The sequence below is a fragment of the Pundamilia nyererei genome, unplaced genomic scaffold (genome assembly GCF_000239375.1).
Source record: "Pundamilia nyererei isolate P.nyererei 1_Seehausen unplaced genomic scaffold, PunNye1.0 scaffold00423, whole genome shotgun sequence".
Taxonomy (NCBI): Eukaryota; Metazoa; Chordata; class Actinopteri; order Cichliformes; family Cichlidae; genus Pundamilia; species Pundamilia nyererei.
Genome location: NW_005187824.1, coordinates 56922 through 72609, shown reverse-complemented (window position 1 = coordinate 72609; position 15688 = coordinate 56922). Strand labels below are relative to the sequence as shown.

Genomic DNA, 15688 nt, shown 5'->3' with positions numbered 1-15688 from the left:
TCATATTCCCATATATCATTGTGATGTTGTTTATTCTATTACTCTTGTTCTCTTCTGCTTGTTTTCTTTTTTCTTTCTCAGCAGGTGATCCAGGTGATCGATATATGCATTTTTTTTTCTGCTTATTTAGTTGGTTTTTGTTTTTTTGCCCTTCATCCTCGTCCCTCTTCTCAGCTGTTTTTCCCCCTCTTCCTTTCACACTTTTCTTTTCCTCATTCAAGTCTGTCCCGTATCTAGCAAGTGAAAATAAAAAAATAAAAAAAAATAAACAATAAAAGGTGAATCAAATAGACCATTACGGCAAGGCTGGGATGGTCAATTTGGTAAAGTAAATCCGTTGGGCATCTTTCTTCACCTTTAGACATGTATGAAGAAACATACTGACCTAAATCCTCTCAGAGACTCCAGCAGTTCATCTATTGGACAAACAGCTGAGATAAATCTGTGTAAACTCACCATCATAGCAGAAGAAAGGCTTTCTGTGGTCACATCCAGCAGAGCTCCATCTTCCTGATCTCCCCAACAGAGTCGTAGCACATGTCCTGTTGTTTAGTCCATCATTAAATGAGTCCATGTCCCAGTATCTGAAAGAGAAGTTACTCCCATCTGACCACCTCCAGCTGTCTCTGAACAGGCCGATACACGAGGCTGTAGACTTCTTCAGCTTCTTAAACTCTTCACTGTATATCTGCTCGAGTCCACTGGCCAGGTCGGTGTGATGCTGTCTGTAGTAGCTCTGAGCCTGAGTCCAGGTCACAGACGTCTCAGTCAAATGAAAGGTTTTGTTGTCTTTCATTGTTTCTGTCGAGTCAACAGAGAAACACAAAAACATCTTTATCAGCTAATTTGTCTCATTCTTCAAACTGCCTCTTTCAAGAACATGTAATATAACTCAGATTATAAACTAGATTATAACATTATTAAATATTGTATTATCATATTACTGTCCACATATTCTCACCGTTATAGCAGATGAACTGAAATGTGTGAGTACATGGGAAATCTATCCACGCCATGCTTGTCATTACACAGTTCTCAGGGGTGCCACCATAATCATTTGGCTGTCCAGCTCCCCAACAGGTCTTATTTTCAGTGTATTCCTCCCCCGGCAGAGACCAGTGCCACCTCCTGTTGTCTCCTCCTGGCTCGCTGTACAGTCCAATCCAGGCTTGTGTTTGACTCTGTGCAGAGTCTTGAAGTCTTCTCATGTCTGTCAGGTCAAACACTTTGGCCAGGTCGGTGTAGTTCTCTCTGCAGTATGCCCGTGCTTCATCCCAGCTCATCTCTTCTTTAATAAAGTGGTACTCATACAGCTGACATGTGATGAAGACACACTGACCTGAAACAGAAGAAATACTGTTGAATATCTGCTGATACAAGCAGGAAACTCATGTTCCCATCAAACTGTCCAGTTTACAGGTCAATCCTTGATTTTCTCAGTAAGAGTTCATTTGTTTAATGAGTCCTGATCAAACTAAAGGATTTCAGGTGGAAACAATCAGGAGCCCTGGTAAAATGATCACTCACCCATCAGCAGAAGCAGAAACAGACTCCACTGCATCGTCGCTCTGTCACATGAAAATGACTTTTCTTTCATTTGGAGGAAACAATGAATCCAGCAGCTCTTCAGTGTTTGATGGACACGCAGCACTTTATATTAAACACAGATATCTAGTTTGTCACACACTGCTGTAAGAAATATATGATTGTTCTTAATAAATGATCATCTGTTTAAAATTGTCCATGAAGAAAAAAGCAACAGTTCAAATGTGGTCCACACAGCACCTCTGTACACATGAAATGAGCCTGCAGGTTTGAAACTTACATCTGGTTCTTCTCTGGTGTTCATGCAGACAGCTGTGCAGTAAATAACCATCTGTACTAACACACTCTCTCTTTGTACTCAGTATTTGAATATGAAAATATAGAGTTTTTCCCACTGACTCAAAGACACACTGTTAATATCAGTTACATAGGGACTCATTTACATTAAGCTCTGGGAAGAAGAAACACTGGACTGTCCAACAAGCAGAAAGAGGAAGTTTCTGATATCCAAATATGACAGCAGAGGTGCACCTTAACAGGCCACCGCTCTGTGACAGAAACATGAATATGAGTCTGTTGATTTCTGAGAATATAAACATAACGCTGCCTGTACTGATGAATATCGCTGGATCGCTCTGACGCTGACATGATCTTATAAACCTGTCAAAGACTTTTGTGTGCACTGATGCAGCAGTCACATGTTCAAGCTGAATAATTACACACACCCCACTTTTCAGTTATTTATTTATAACAAATGTTTGGACTCATGTATGATTTCCGTTCCACTTCTCACGTGTGCACCACTTTGTGTTGGTCTTTCATGTGGAAGTCCAATAACATTGATTCATGTTTGTGGCTGTAATGCGACAAAATGTGGGAAAGTTCAAGGGGGTCGAATACTTTTGCAAAACACTGTAGCTCTTTTCATTTTTAGTATTTGCTGGCCAGACTATACACAGACATTTAGAAAGAAACAAAACAGACAGTTTTTTCAGCTTTATACTTAAGTGGAAACTGATATTGAACATGAACAAAATGTAACACAACATCAACTTTAAATATGAAGCATAAAAAATATGTATAAAAAGGTTTTTCAGCCTGGGCCACACTGGAGTTTTTAAATCTCCTGCTCTTTTTTTGTGCGTTGCCACTTCTCCATTCCTGCCTGTCTGCTCCGTGCATCATCATCAATCAATCATCAGTTCTTCTCCGTGATTGGACTGTAATGATGCACAGTAAAGTTTAGTAAAGCTTGTCTTTGAAATGTCTCTCTAGCCCAGTTGGTGAAGGAGCTACGGCATTGCAAAACACTGACGGTAAAACCTAAGCAGAGTTCAGACAGCAGTAGCCTGTGAACGCTTTGTGCTACCGTAATGTCCCGTAAAGAACAGCTTCTCATCTTTTCAAAGCGGATGCGAGTCCTGAAGGATGACATGCTCCAATCCAGAAATCTCTACGGCAGCGGTCTCCAACCTTTTTTGCGCCACGGACCGGTTTATGCCTGACAATGTTTTCACGGCCTTTAAGGTGTCGCAAATAAACACCACAAAAGAAAATTAGCACCGCTAACGAAAAAAGAAGATTTATTCATAACACGCGTTTAAAGACCCACCAAAACAGAGTTAACGACAAAAACAAAATAACACTAAAAACCGATAAAAACCCTGAAAACCATCCATTTTACACCCGAACCTCAACTCTCACAGCCCGGCACCAAACGACTCGGGGTTGGGGGACCGCTGCTCTATAACATATTAAGCACAGATGGTAAACTCAGACCCTGAATACATTTTCTTCTTTTGGCACAGATATTGTTTCAGTTATTCACTGGTGAGCTGACATATTGGCTACACCGTCATCAGTCTGCTAAACACAGGAAGCAGCTGACTTTAAAACATCAGAGAAAACCACCAGGAACAGCCTCAGTTTGTGGGAACCAGGATACGACCTGGAGAAAGAAGAAGAGAGGAGGACACAGTCACCAGCAAACTCTGAAAGCACTTCATGGAAGCTGATTTTAAACTGAGCAATACTGATGATTCAGAAAAGTTTCATGTTTTAGGGATCGGACAAGGACCAAGAGTTCTCTGAAACCAGTAGAAAACCTGCGTTTGAATGCAGCCAAAAGCTAACACTTGTCTGAAAATGTACAGGATTGTTCTAGAAATCTGTGAAACTGGCCTTAACCTGCCCAAAAGGGTACATTTTAAAACATCAATATATTAAAAAAATACTGATGTAAACCAGTTTTAGACCCATCGTATGTGGTTTGACATTTTGTATCTCTGAACGGTTCCAGTCTGGTCTGAACTGGTTTCTGGTCTGAACTGGTTTCTGGTCTGAACTGGTTTCTGGTCTGAACTGGTTTCTGGTCTGAACTGGTCTGTGAGTGAGAGTGGTTCTCTGACCTCGAGCTCTCTGTCTGTAGTAGATGAGCCCAGCCAGAGACAAGATCAGACAGAGGAGCAGTCCTGAGGCGCCGACGGCAAGCTTGTCCCTCTCTGTCTTAGGCATGAATGAGGATGAGGAGGGATCTGAGTCACACAGGTGAGGGTCAGACAGGTGGACAGACAGACAGGTATGTACAGGTGTGTAGATACAAGCAGACAGGTATTTACCCCAGTCAGTGATCAGAGGTCTCTCCAGGCTGGCGTGCTCCACCACACAGGAGATCTTCTCTCCAGACCTTCAACATAAACTTTAGTGACTCTCAGATCTGGACTTTAAATGTTTAAACTTTAGCACTATTATTATCATGATGCTCACCTGGGTGTGTACTCCAGGTAGCAGTGGCTCTGGTAGTACCAATCCCCATCCTCCATCTCCTCAGTGGAAGTGACATCAGAGGTGACTTCCTGTCCGTCTCTGTGCCAGCTCACTTTGATCTTACTGGGAAAGAAGTCATAGACACTGCAGACCAACATGGCAGGATGGTGACTGGAGAGAGGCGTGGTGGAGTGAAGTTTGACAGTGGGCGGAGCTGCAAGACATTATTAGTTTGTATTATCATTAATGTTCTCTGTATAATTTGAATGCATTTATTTAAAAGGCACAGTGCATATTAATAGTGCGGGTGGAGCGCTGCCGACTTCGACTGAGGACATTGTCAGGCAGTGGAAGGAATACTTCGAGGACCTCCATAATCCCACTGACACGTCTTTCGTGGAGGAAGCAGAGCCTGGCGACGAGGGGGAAGACCCACCAATGTCCAGCGAGTCAAGTCACTGAGGCAGTTAAACTACTCGTTGGTGGCAGAGCCTCTGGGTTCAGCCTGAGTTCCTGAAGACTCTGGATGTTTTAGGGATGTTTTGGTTGTGTTTGGGGTGGTACCTCTGGATTGGTTCCCATCTTTAGGAAGGGGGACTGGAGGATGTCTTACAACTATAGGGGGCTCACACTACTCAGCCTCCCTGGGAAGGTCTATGCCAGGGTGCTGGAAAGGACAGTCCGTCCGTTATACATGGAACACTGGACCAGCTCTTCATCCTCTTAAGGATACCCAAGGGTGCATTGAGGGAGTTTGCCCAACCAGGCAGGAGGTCAGGAGGAGGTTACTTATTTTACAATGTAAGTAACTGTAATTAAAATACCTAAAATGAACAGTAATTAGTTACTCTACTTTTTCAGTGGAAAAGTAATTTAATTACAGTAACGCATTACACCCAACACTGCCCACGACACACTGGAGAGATTATGTCTCTCGGAAATCTGCTGTGGTGACAGCACAGAATGAAAGCTGCTGCTGCTTGTTGTAGTCAAAGTTATATATATTTGATAGATACGTTTATTTGATTTACAATATGTTTCGATTTAAATTTTTAACAAAATTAAAGTCAAAACTCTGAGCTTCTGATTAATGTAAGTTTTACATTATCATTCTAGGTGGTGGTTGCTAGGCGACAGGACCTGAACTGGAAGAGCTGATGGTGTAAATCTGTGGGCTGCAAACAACGGTGGAGGAGCTTGTGATCGAGGCCCCGATGGAAGGCACTTTGATCAGACCGTACCATCCGGGGCCTGCAGGGGGCGCTTTGCCTGTTTATTTTATCATATTTGTAACCAGTCACACAGATAAGAGCTGCGGCCTGATGGAGGAAACTTCTCACACGTTTCTTTCTCTGAGGTTGCACCGTCTCACTCTGGAGAGGAAGTTACTGCTGTAAACAGCCTGCTCGTGTGGTTCAACATTCATGCTGTGTTTAGGTGCACTCGTAGATCGAACCATCTATAACCCAACAGCAGAACACACAGGATGACTTGGCACTATCAGACAGCTTCCCCTGCACTCTCTGTTTCTGATGTTACACAGTCACAGCTTGTGTGTGTTTACGTTTCACTGATCAGTCAGGTCAGCACAGCAGCTGTTTCAGCACTTTAGCTCACTTTACTGCAGAGATGCTGGAGAGAGTGAAACACACACAGATTAAATAACAGCAGTCACATTTATATGTGTGTTCTGATGATAACTTTATAAGTGTTGCCTCATATTGAATAACTCCACTGTTACACTGAGTCATAGATCTGAGCTGTAAATGTTTGCAGGTGTGAAGCTGCTAAACAAGCTGTGAAGGTCACAGCCAATAAATGAACTGCAGACATCAGTGCTTCATATTTGTCATATTTAAAATAAATGAACTAGAAGAAAAGAAGGAAATAATTAACCTGTCAGGCTGCTCCGTGCTGTTAAAATATGTATATGGAAATATTAAAAAACAATTGTGGATGATTTTTCAGCTCAAAGAGTTTAAAAAAATAGTATAATGAGTGTGTTATGAGGAACAGCTGCAGTTTGCCTGTGTCACCAGCAGGGGGCGCCGCAGGTCAGAGTCGTTCTCTGGCGTCTTATGTTCGGTGATCGATGATTTATTAAAAGTATAAATCATCAAAATTAGCTGCAGCTGTGAGTCCATCATAAATGATTCAGAGTGAGGTCAGCAGGAACACCTGATGATGTCACACAGACCACGCACGCTCACCTGATTTAGACATAAGGTTGTGGTATCTGACATCAATGTTTGGTTTGCAGTACGTCCCCTTCTGAGCCCTCATGGTAGCCAGCCTCGCAGGAATATTGTTCCAGGCCTCTGCGGTCTTCACTCCAAAGTCAGTGAATCCAACAAACGTCCCCACATTGCTGTCAAACCTGATGATCTCTATCATGTTGTAATAGTAAGAGTCGGTGAACCGGATGTCCTTCAGCTCAGTGGAGTTAAAGTCACAGCGAGACAGTCTGTAAGTCATGAATCCATCTGAGAACAAACAGAACATCAGACCGAGGGCGAATCATGTCACCGATCAGTGTATTAGTGATCACTGGTCAGCGTGTTGATGGTACCTGCTGTGCTGAGGCTGATGAAGAGGAGGCAGAGGAAGGATGAAGCCATGTTTCTAAGTTCTCCAGACAAACTGACTCAGTCTGACGGAGAGCTGCTCGAGAAACAGGAAGTCAGGTCACATGACCACAGCGTCATCTGTTACTGTGGGATCAGCTCATAGTTCACACCCACGTGTGTTTCTGTCCATTAAAGCTCTGAAAGCGGAGCAAACTGAAAACCTGCTTTCATTTACGTTTCAGTCGCAGTCTGCAGTCATGGAGACATATTCATGTATAATAGTTATCTGCACCCAACACTGATGTCAGACCTGCTGTAACAATGAACCTGTAACAGTGATCAGAGTTACAGGCAGCTCTGTGGGTGTGTGGGACTCGTGTGTGGCTGATGTTCCTGCGTGGACGCCACAGTGTGATGTCATCATGGCGAGCTCTTCAGAGCAGCTGGATCACATTTCTCTGTTACATTAACATTACCTCCAATCTGCATTTAAATATTCAAGCAGAGAAATTCAGATTCACATTTATAAACCAGTCAGACTGCAGCAGATGAACCTCAGCTCGTATTAATGTTGCGTCATGGAAGAGTATTTGCATCACAATATGAAGCTGCTTCAGCTGACTGTTGTTGTGATTTTGTGCTGTAGAAATTAAACTGAATTAAATCAGAATGAGATTTTATCCATATTCAGAGTAAATTTAAATGCCAGATATTAAAACATCTGGAATATAAACATGTTAGATTCATTTCTATAAACACTCATTGATTTTTCTTTCACCTGCTTTCATCAGCAGAGTCTTCATCAGGATTTAGTTTGACATCGTTGTGTTTGCAAAGACAAATTCAGACATCATTAATGTTCATTCTGTTAGAGCTCAAAGTCTGACTCCACACACACACACACACACACACACACACACACACACACACACACACACACACACACACACACAGAATCTGTCATTAAACTTTATTGATATATGAAAATCTGAAACACGGTTTGGTAAACAAAGACACATTATAGCAGTTTATGAACACTGAGGTCACATCAAACTGATCTCAGTCTCATCACTTTTGTGGCAGGAACAGAGTCCAGGTAAAATCTGCTGGTGGTGCGAGAGCAGCTGAAAATAGCTTTGCTTTGAATTCCAGAGTTAAACTTTATTGACACCAGCGGCTGACGGCACAGCTCATACAGATGTTCCATTATTAAGCACGTCAGCTGAGGCAGGTAAACCAGAACAAAGGATCTGATGCTCATTACAGGCGAACTCTGCACACTCGCCTACAGCACACTCACACTGATTAGGAGCTCGTCATAGAATGACATCGTCACCGTGAGCCAATCAGCTGCACTCGTTTCCTTTGATGAGGAGGAAGGTTCCAACAGCCACACCGACCAGACCGAGAGTCAGACCCACTCCACAGAACACAGAGGGTCCAACACCTGGATCAGAGCGAGCAGACGCCTCCACCTCTGGAGACACAGACACACAGAGAGAAACATGAAGCTCCACATCTGGAGAAACAAACACACACAGAGAAACACGAAGCTCCACATCTGGAGGCAAACAGGACACAGGATGACATGTATGTCTATGTAACTATATACACTCTACATCTACCTGCACTGAGCATGTGCACTGTAACTTTCACGCAGCCTCTTGAACATGTTTTTAATCACCTGGGTCATTAAGTGACACCAAGAAAAGCCAAATCTGGAAGCATTTTAATGTTGTTGACAACACAAAGCCAGAGGATATCACATGGAGCCGCTCCACAACCTGCACAGGCTCCTGACAGTTGCCCACCCATCAGTGCAATGGGAAGATGAAACACAGTCAGTTGAGTGTGATATTAATGAAGGTGCCAGTGTGTCTGCAACTGTTGCTGCTGCTGCATCTACAGCAGCATGCACCACCACATCCACCTGAACCAGCCCAGAGCCCAAAGCAAACAAAAATGTAAATAGTTTAAATTTGAATTGTAAACAGACAATAAACAACTATTTTTTACATTTTATGTGGAGTGAAGAAATAAAAGCACATTTACATAACAAACATATATAAAGAAAAAACACAATTTTTACATTAGTCGTTCATTTTAAGCATAATTTTATATGGGTGTTAATAATAAATTAGTTAAAGCAACAAAACAACCTGAAGAGCCCCAAGAATGAGGTAACTATGAAAAACTATGGTGATTATGAGCACTGTGACATGACATGGAGGGGAAATACACAGACGACCTGACAAAGAGTGAATGAAACACACACTAAATACACACAGGAGGTGATCAGGGCAATGGAAACAACACATCTCCAAATATAATATAAGAAATTAAAATACACTCAAACAGCTGGATCAAAGCTCTTCCCAAACAAGTAGGAATGAAGGCAAAGTAGCTACACTTGAGCATTTTAGAGGAAAAGAACCATTTAAATTCAAAGAACAGAAATATCTGTCTGGGAAAAGAAAAACAGGAATAACAGCTGTGTGATGCAGAACTGATCAAGTTATTTGAATCACTACAATAGCTGATTAACATCCACATATGTGGACATCACATCTTAGGTTGTCTGGACCATTATAGACATTAAACTGTCACTGCTCGATCAGCCTTTAAAACAAATGTCCTCATATGTGGATCTCATTTTTCTCAGAAACAGAAATCAGGTTTAAAAAAGAAATCAGGTGATTCTTTGTTTCTACACTCATCAGGTCCCAATCAGCCCAAACAGCAAAGAGAGATTAGACATGCCATGAAAGAGAGAGAGAGGGAGGGTCTTAGGAGGGACAGAAAGAGCACAGTTGTGTTGTGTGGGAGACGATCATAAAGAGATCAGTGGTATCTGAAACACTTGCCTTGATGCTGGTCAGACTGCGTGCAATCCTTCTTCTATAGCTAAAATAGAAACAACATTTCAAAGAGCATCAGAGGAGCATGAAACACTGACAGAGTGTCAGGCTTGAACCAGGAATTAAGTTTTTGAGAGTCCCACAACATCAGAGGGATTTTTACTGCCCAACAAAAGAAGCAAATTGCACTTTATATGTTTAAGGAATGAACTGAGAATGAGAAAGTAAGAGATGCAGGAAGTCACACACACACTGGAGAGTGTGATTAGACAGTTTGTGGAAGAGGAAACATGTAAGCAAGAGGAAAAGGAAGTTAAAGAAAGAGAGAGTAAGAAGAGGTCGAGCTCACAGGAAGAGAAAACAGTTACTTAACTGATGTTTGCACACACTGGCAATAACGACTCTCCTGACATGAAGGAAAACATAACTGCTCACAGATGAAGGAGCTCACCAACTGAAGGGTACAACACAGATCAGCAGGCCAGAGCCTGTGGAGGAGCAACACCGGCAGTACGCAGGCCGGGGTCAGCGATGGGGCCTGCACAAAGGTGGAGTGGAGGAGTCAGGCGGAGGACGACGACTAAGGGTCGGCAGGCGTAGGAGGGGAACAACTATCACCTAACTATCCATCATATCTGCAGTGGTCCACATGAAGCAGCTGCATCACTGACCCTCCCAACAAACTCCCAAGATTAAAGCCCAGAGCTCCAGCCCTCGTCTTACTGCATTTCATTACTCTGTATTTATATGTTTATGACAACAATGACAATAAAGTTCACTCATAATCCTAAAAGAACAAATAACAGGAATTAGGCCACATGTGAGCATTAACAGGAGATCATAAAGACATATTCATTATTAACACTCTTACATTAGAATATTATTGAAGGTTTAGTAAACGTTTAATAGATAAAGGGTGCAGACACGACTCTTAGTGACACTAACAAAATACACACACTGGGTCAGAACCCCAGTTACACATGGGACAGACTGGTTTATATGGCTATACTAACTTTATTTAAAGAAGCTAAGACATGGCCCCAATGAGCATCACATTATTGAAGGGATGAGACCTGCACTGAGGGATTTACATAAACGTTACATCATGTAGGGATTATGTGTTGTGGTGCCGGCGTGATGGTAAAAAGAGTTTGAGATGGTAACAAGGAGAACATCTGATGTGCTGGGTGGCTGTGGTCCTTGATGATGCTGTGTGCTTTGAGACACTGCTGGGGATAAACATCCTGAGTGGCAGGAAGCCTCGTGCCAGTGATACTCTGTGGCTTCCTGCTGCTGCAGAGCAGCTTCTGTTCCAAACTGTGATGCAGCTCGTCAGCAAGCTCTCGGTCTTAGATTGTAGAAAGTTGGAGGGATGTTGGCGTTCATGCCAGACTTTGCAGATATGTAACATGGAGGGAGGAGCAGAGGTGACCTTTGACCAGCCACTCAAGGCACTTGATAATGACGGATGTCAGTGCAACAGGGCGGTAGCATTTCAGACAGGAGACCTCTGATTTCTTAGGAACGGGGATGATGGTGGTTGTTTTGAGGGATGTGGGGACCCCTGACTGCCTCAGGGAGTGGTTGAAGATGTTGGTGAACACCCTGCCAGCTGGTCGGCGCACGCTCTGAGAACCCGGCCTGAGATGCCGTCCGGTCCCGGAGCTTTGTGAAGATTGACCTTTTTGAAAGACCATCTCACAGCTTCTGTTTTCAGAGTTAAAGTTACAGCCTCACTGTCCTCCTGAGGACAGAGCAGCGGCTCCTCGTTGTCTGCAACAAAACGAGCGTAGAAGTTGTTGAGCTCGTCTGCGAGAGACGCTGTGGGCTGGACAGTGCCGTGTTTTCCTTCTCGTAGTCAGTGATGCAGCGTAGTCCATTCATCAGGCACCTGGCGTCAAAGCTGTGGTAGCTGGACTCCACTTTGTCCCTGTAGTCCTTTGTGGCCCCTTTTCAGAGGTCGTACCTGGCTGCTTCATATGCATCAGAACGCCCTGAGTTAAAGGCAGAGGTCCACACTTTGAGCTTAGCAGGAATGTCCTCATCTACCAGGGTTTCTGCTTTGGATATTTGCAGACGGTGGTTTTAGTGATGATATCGTCCATGCATTTTCCAATATATCCAATGACAGAGTTCATTGATGTTGCCATCAGCTGCATCCTCAAACATCTGTGGGACCTCCTCACTCTCACTGTCTCATTTAAAGTGTTGCTGACTCAGAGCTCCTGTCTGTGCTGATATTACGGTGCAAACCAGAAGGTTTTAAGTTACATGTATTATTTCAAATTAAGGGAAATGGGGTTGTTAAGTCTAATTGTTGAATGTTGTCATTGTGCTTCTTACGTTTGTAAGGTCTTAGTTCAATCTACAGGGTAAACTGTCTGCCTCAGAGTCAACCACCCAAATATGTAACAAGGGCCAATTAGGGAACTTTGTATGATTGTAAACTGAAATTCATGCATGTCTGTGCAAATGTGTATGATTAGTCTATTACAGCTGCTTTAGCTTTTCAATGGCTCCTTTACCGTAAGAACAAAGGCTGTCATGCTAATAACGTATGCTTTATTGATCTCCGTGGGGAAATTACTCTCTCTGCATGTAACTCAGTGTAACAGTGGGCAGCCGAAAAATCAGGCGCCCGGGGAGCAGTGTGCAGGGACCCTCAGGAGTACCTCAGGGTAGCCGTTCAGTGGGGGCGTCCACACTACCTACTGAGCTATCCCTGCCCCCGACCGGATGACAGAGATATACTGTGTCATCTAGTCCCTGTCAGTATTCATGCTCAAAGGCTTTTCAGGGAGTTTTTAGGACATCCTGATAATAAAGAATGACAGTCGTCCAGCCTGGAAGTAACAAATGCATGAACTCATGTTTCAGTCAGTGTGAGACAGGATATTTCTAATTTTAGAGATACAAGCATGGGTGCAAAAATGGGAGGAAGCAGTTTTCAATATGTGCATTGAAGGACAGATCCTGGTTAAAGATCCAGACTAAGTATCTGGTTAGATACCATATATGTGTAAGGTTTTTTAGGACAGTAAACTCAGTCTTATCTAAATGTAGGAGCAAAATGTTCGAGGTCATCCAGGTCTTTGGTTTCTGGAGGCATTCCTGCAGGTTGACTGGTGTGTGTTGGATACATGGAAGAGGGTGTCATCTGCATGACGGAGGTATGTTGTGCCTATTGTGGTGTTACCTAAAGGAGGCATGTGTAATGTAAACAGAACTGGTCCTAGCACTGAGCCCTGTGGAACTCCAGAAATAACCCTGAAGCTATCAAAGGACATTTCACAGCCCACACTCTCACACTGAGACCTTTGTTCAGAAAAAGTGTCTAGTATGTTTCATGCCTTATTTTCATTTTCCTATAATTAGGCTCGTTTTAAGTTTCTTGAGAATTATTTCAGGGATGTTGTGTCGTCTGCTTTGCACATGAACAGGAATTCATTTGTCTTAAATTGGTTGACCAGGGGAATGTTGGGAAAGTATACCTATATAACTATATGCACTATATATCTATGTGCAGTGAACATATATACTGTAACTTTCAAGTAGTTTTGCCCTCACCGTGGGTTATTAAGGTGGTAACATTGTAACAGATACTGAACACATCACAGTAAAGTCACCTTAACGATCATTACAATACTATATAACCTGTATAATTAGGTCAACTATTATTAACATGTTTATCATAAGATTATGCCGCTTGCTGTCAGAGCACCTGTTGATGCATTCTGCTTGTTGCGAGATTTAACAACCAGGATTAATGTGTGGCGTTTGACTGTGTCGTGACCTATTGTGATAAGGCAAAGCAAAGAGTTCATCAAAGGGCACCCAGCTGCAGATAACCCTGATCCAGAGCCCTGACCAGCCCCTGACCAGCCCCTGACCCAGCACCAGCTGTTTTTGGCTGGAGGACGAGTGGAAAGTTACCCTGCAGCAGCAGCAGGAGGTGGAGTTACTGGCCCCGATAAAGGGAAGCCACAGAGACGTCTGCTCTGTCTGTCTCTGTGTTGCTCTGCTGTCTGTACTTAAGGCTCTACAGCCCACAGTTTGCTTTGCTCTGTGTCGTCTTGCTGTTCTCTGTATGTTCTTACTTACTGTTCATATGATTCAGTGTGTTAAACTCTGTTCCCATCGTTGGTGGGATACGATGATCATATTGGCTCCAAAATGTGTGACAAAAATCATGGTGTCAAACTATCAGATCAGATCCAGCTGCTCTGATGAACACTGGCCTCAGTCTTTTGTTTAAATAAAGTTTTCTTACTATAGATCTTGGTCAGTGGTTCAGTCAGGGCCAGATGTTGCACTGTGCAGCTGTAGATGTCTCCCAGCTGTGCGGTGAACTGCAGTCTGGAGATCTGGGTGAAGGGTCCATCTTTGTTGGGATAGGGAACGTTGGTGCTGGATCCTTCTGTGACCTTCTGTCCGTTCTTGGTCCAGGAGACGTTGACAGGAGCAGGATAGAAACCAGTCACATGACAGATCAGAGTGTTCTCCTCTCCTAACTCCACCTCATCTCTGGTGTAGATCATCACAGCTGAAGGAGCATCTGTGCACAAACACATCAGGCAGAGGATCAGAGCACAGACAGAACTCTGCTCAGCTCCAGAGAAACGAATGAAGAAAAATAAATGTGGTCTTTAATAGAAACACAAATAGAAACATGTCAGTTTCTAAATGTGTTTACGGTGGAATGATTTCATATCTTTAATCAGTTTGTTTCACTGGCTGTGTTTGATCGGACTGATCATTCAGGTAAACACAGGTGAGGTGAGACACACGTTAAATGTTTGTATTTACGGTTATTGGAAGGGTAGTCCTTCATCACCGCGCCAAGAGCCTTCAGGTTGTGTCTGCAGACCTTCAGCTCAGTCACAGCTTGTTTATACGCTCCGGGGTAAGCCATAGGATCGGCAAAAGGAGGCAGCATGTAGACTTCCGTGTGGTTGTTAAAGTCTGCGTAGGCAACCTCCTCCCCATCCAGTCCATACATGTCCTCTGCATCGAAGTCTGAACACCCGTTTATATGAACGTCTCCGTGCAGGCCTGAAATGAAACACCGATCAATAAGCTGCTGCCGGCCTGCCAGAGTTTACTGAGACAAACTCACCATCGGCAGAGACACAGAGGACACAGGAGAGGAAGAGGAGCAGCTCCTTCATCTTCATCAGCAGCTCTCTGACCGTTAAACTGTGTGTGTGAGTGTGTGTGTGAGTGAACCGACTGAAAGTGTAGCAGCAGCTGAGCACTAACTCAGAGTAGCCAATCACAGAGGTCACACCCCCTGATGTCATCAGTATCCAGGCAGCTGAAGGGAAAACAATCTACAAACAGCTGGAGACAGCTCCAATCAATCATCAGTATTTATAGACTCTTCACTTTATCGTCATCAGTTTCCCCTCTGATGATTTTCAAAATAAAACAAGCTTTATTTGAAAAACTGATTCAGTTTGTTTACAAAGATTTAGAAATAAAATATGAATTTGTCTTTTAAAATGGTTTCTGTGTCTCGGCCTGATTAGAACATGTTCATCACAGCAGCCTGAAACATTCATCATGTTCACCTCTTCCAGGGTATTACCTGCACACACACACACACACACACACACACACGCACACACACACACACACACACACCTGCAGGCATCGGCACAAACACACCTGGATGATGTCACTTAAAGGTGTCAAGAAGTAGAAGAAGGTGGAGAGATCAGCAGAGCTCACGTGTACGATGATAATCTGCAAGAAAACAAAAGTGACGACACTTTTGTTCAGCAAAGCTTTGTGACACACGATCATTATGTGCTGTGCTCAGATCACAGGCTGCAGATTATTTAGATGTTGTTCCTCAGCTGGCTGCAAACTTTGCTGCTCATCGTCTACTTCAGGGCGAGCAGCTACTTCACTGTCAGCACTGTGAATGTCCTGATGCTGCTCAGCATCACA

The 15688-nt window shown here is 43.4% G+C and overlaps 3 protein-coding genes across 9 annotated transcripts in view; all 3 read right to left on the bottom strand.

Annotated features, from left to right (window-relative positions):
* LOC102207498 (macrophage mannose receptor 1-like) overlaps positions 1-1862 on the bottom strand; it is a 12765-nt gene extending 10903 nt beyond the window's left edge. The window contains exons 1-4 of one of the 2 annotated variants that reach the window (XM_005753359.1): positions 1826-1862; positions 1528-1689; positions 962-1339; positions 457-801 (exon numbers count right to left, since the gene is read on the bottom strand). In XM_005753359.1, the coding sequence (XP_005753416.1) occupies positions 457-801; positions 962-1339; positions 1528-1597 (793 nt within the window). In that variant the 5' untranslated portion in view covers positions 1598-1689; positions 1826-1862. Of the gene's footprint in view, positions 1-456; positions 802-961; positions 1340-1527 lie in introns of both variants that reach the window. The other variant, XM_005753360.1, reaches the window with a different exon arrangement.
* Positions 1863-3171: 1309 nt separating this feature from the next.
* Positions 3172-7147, bottom strand: LOC102205977 (H-2 class II histocompatibility antigen, E-S beta chain-like). Of its 2 annotated transcripts, XM_005753353.2 has the most exons (6): positions 6881-7147; positions 6522-6794; positions 4312-4525; positions 4164-4231; positions 3954-4079; positions 3172-3493 (listed from the first exon to the last, which is right to left on the bottom strand). In XM_005753353.2, the coding sequence occupies exons 1-6, from the start codon at positions 6927-6929 to the stop codon at positions 3468-3470; spliced, it is 756 nt and encodes a 251-aa protein (XP_005753410.1). In that variant the 5' UTR covers positions 6930-7147; the 3' UTR covers positions 3172-3467. The 2 variants fall into 2 exon arrangements, with proteins under 2 accessions (XP_005753410.1, XP_005753411.1); XM_005753354.2 differs by lacking the exon at positions 3954-4079 and having other exon boundaries at positions 6881-7141.
* A 684-nt stretch (positions 7148-7831) lies between these two features.
* Positions 7832-14910, bottom strand: LOC102206454 (H-2 class II histocompatibility antigen, A-U alpha chain-like). 5 transcript variants are annotated; one of them, XM_005753358.1, is made up of 5 exons: positions 14853-14910; positions 14543-14788; positions 14007-14291; positions 9743-9782; positions 8296-8355 (listed from the first exon to the last, which is right to left on the bottom strand). In XM_005753358.1, exons 1-4 carry the CDS (start codon positions 14908-14910, stop codon positions 9754-9756), a joined length of 618 nt encoding a protein of 205 aa, XP_005753415.1. In that variant the 3' UTR covers positions 8296-8355; positions 9743-9753. The 5 variants fall into 5 exon arrangements, with proteins under 5 accessions (XP_005753412.1, XP_005753415.1, XP_013771460.1 ...); XM_013916006.1 differs by lacking the exon at positions 8296-8355 and adding an exon at positions 10188-10274; XM_005753357.2 differs by lacking the exon at positions 8296-8355 and adding an exon at positions 10172-10274 and having other exon boundaries at positions 9765-9782.
* Positions 14911-15688: the final 778 nt, after the last annotated feature.

Coding starts and splice junctions, on each gene's coding strand:
- LOC102205977 (XM_005753353.2), bottom strand. CDS start 6,929: ATGGCTTCATCCTTCCTCTGCCTCCTCTTCATCAGCCTCAGCACAGCA. Junction 4,232..4,311: donor TACCTGGAGTACACACCCAG/GTGAGCATCATG, acceptor TTTATGTTGAAG/GTCTGGAGAGAAGATCTCCT. Junction 4,080..4,163: donor ACCTCTGATCACTGACTGGG/GTAAATACCTGT, acceptor TGTGTGACTCAG/ATCCCTCCTCATCCTCATTC.
- LOC102206454 (XM_005753355.1), bottom strand. CDS start 14,910: ATGAAGATGAAGGAGCTGCTCCTCTTCCTCTCCTGTGTCCTCTGTGTC. Junction 14,292..14,542: donor GGACTACCCTTCCAATAACC/GTAAATACAAAC, acceptor GTTTGTGCACAG/ATGCTCCTTCAGCTGTGATG. Junction 8,356..14,006: donor ACCACTGACCAAGATCTATA/GTAAGAAAACTT, acceptor CTGTGTCTCCAG/AGGTGGAGGCGTCTGCTCGC.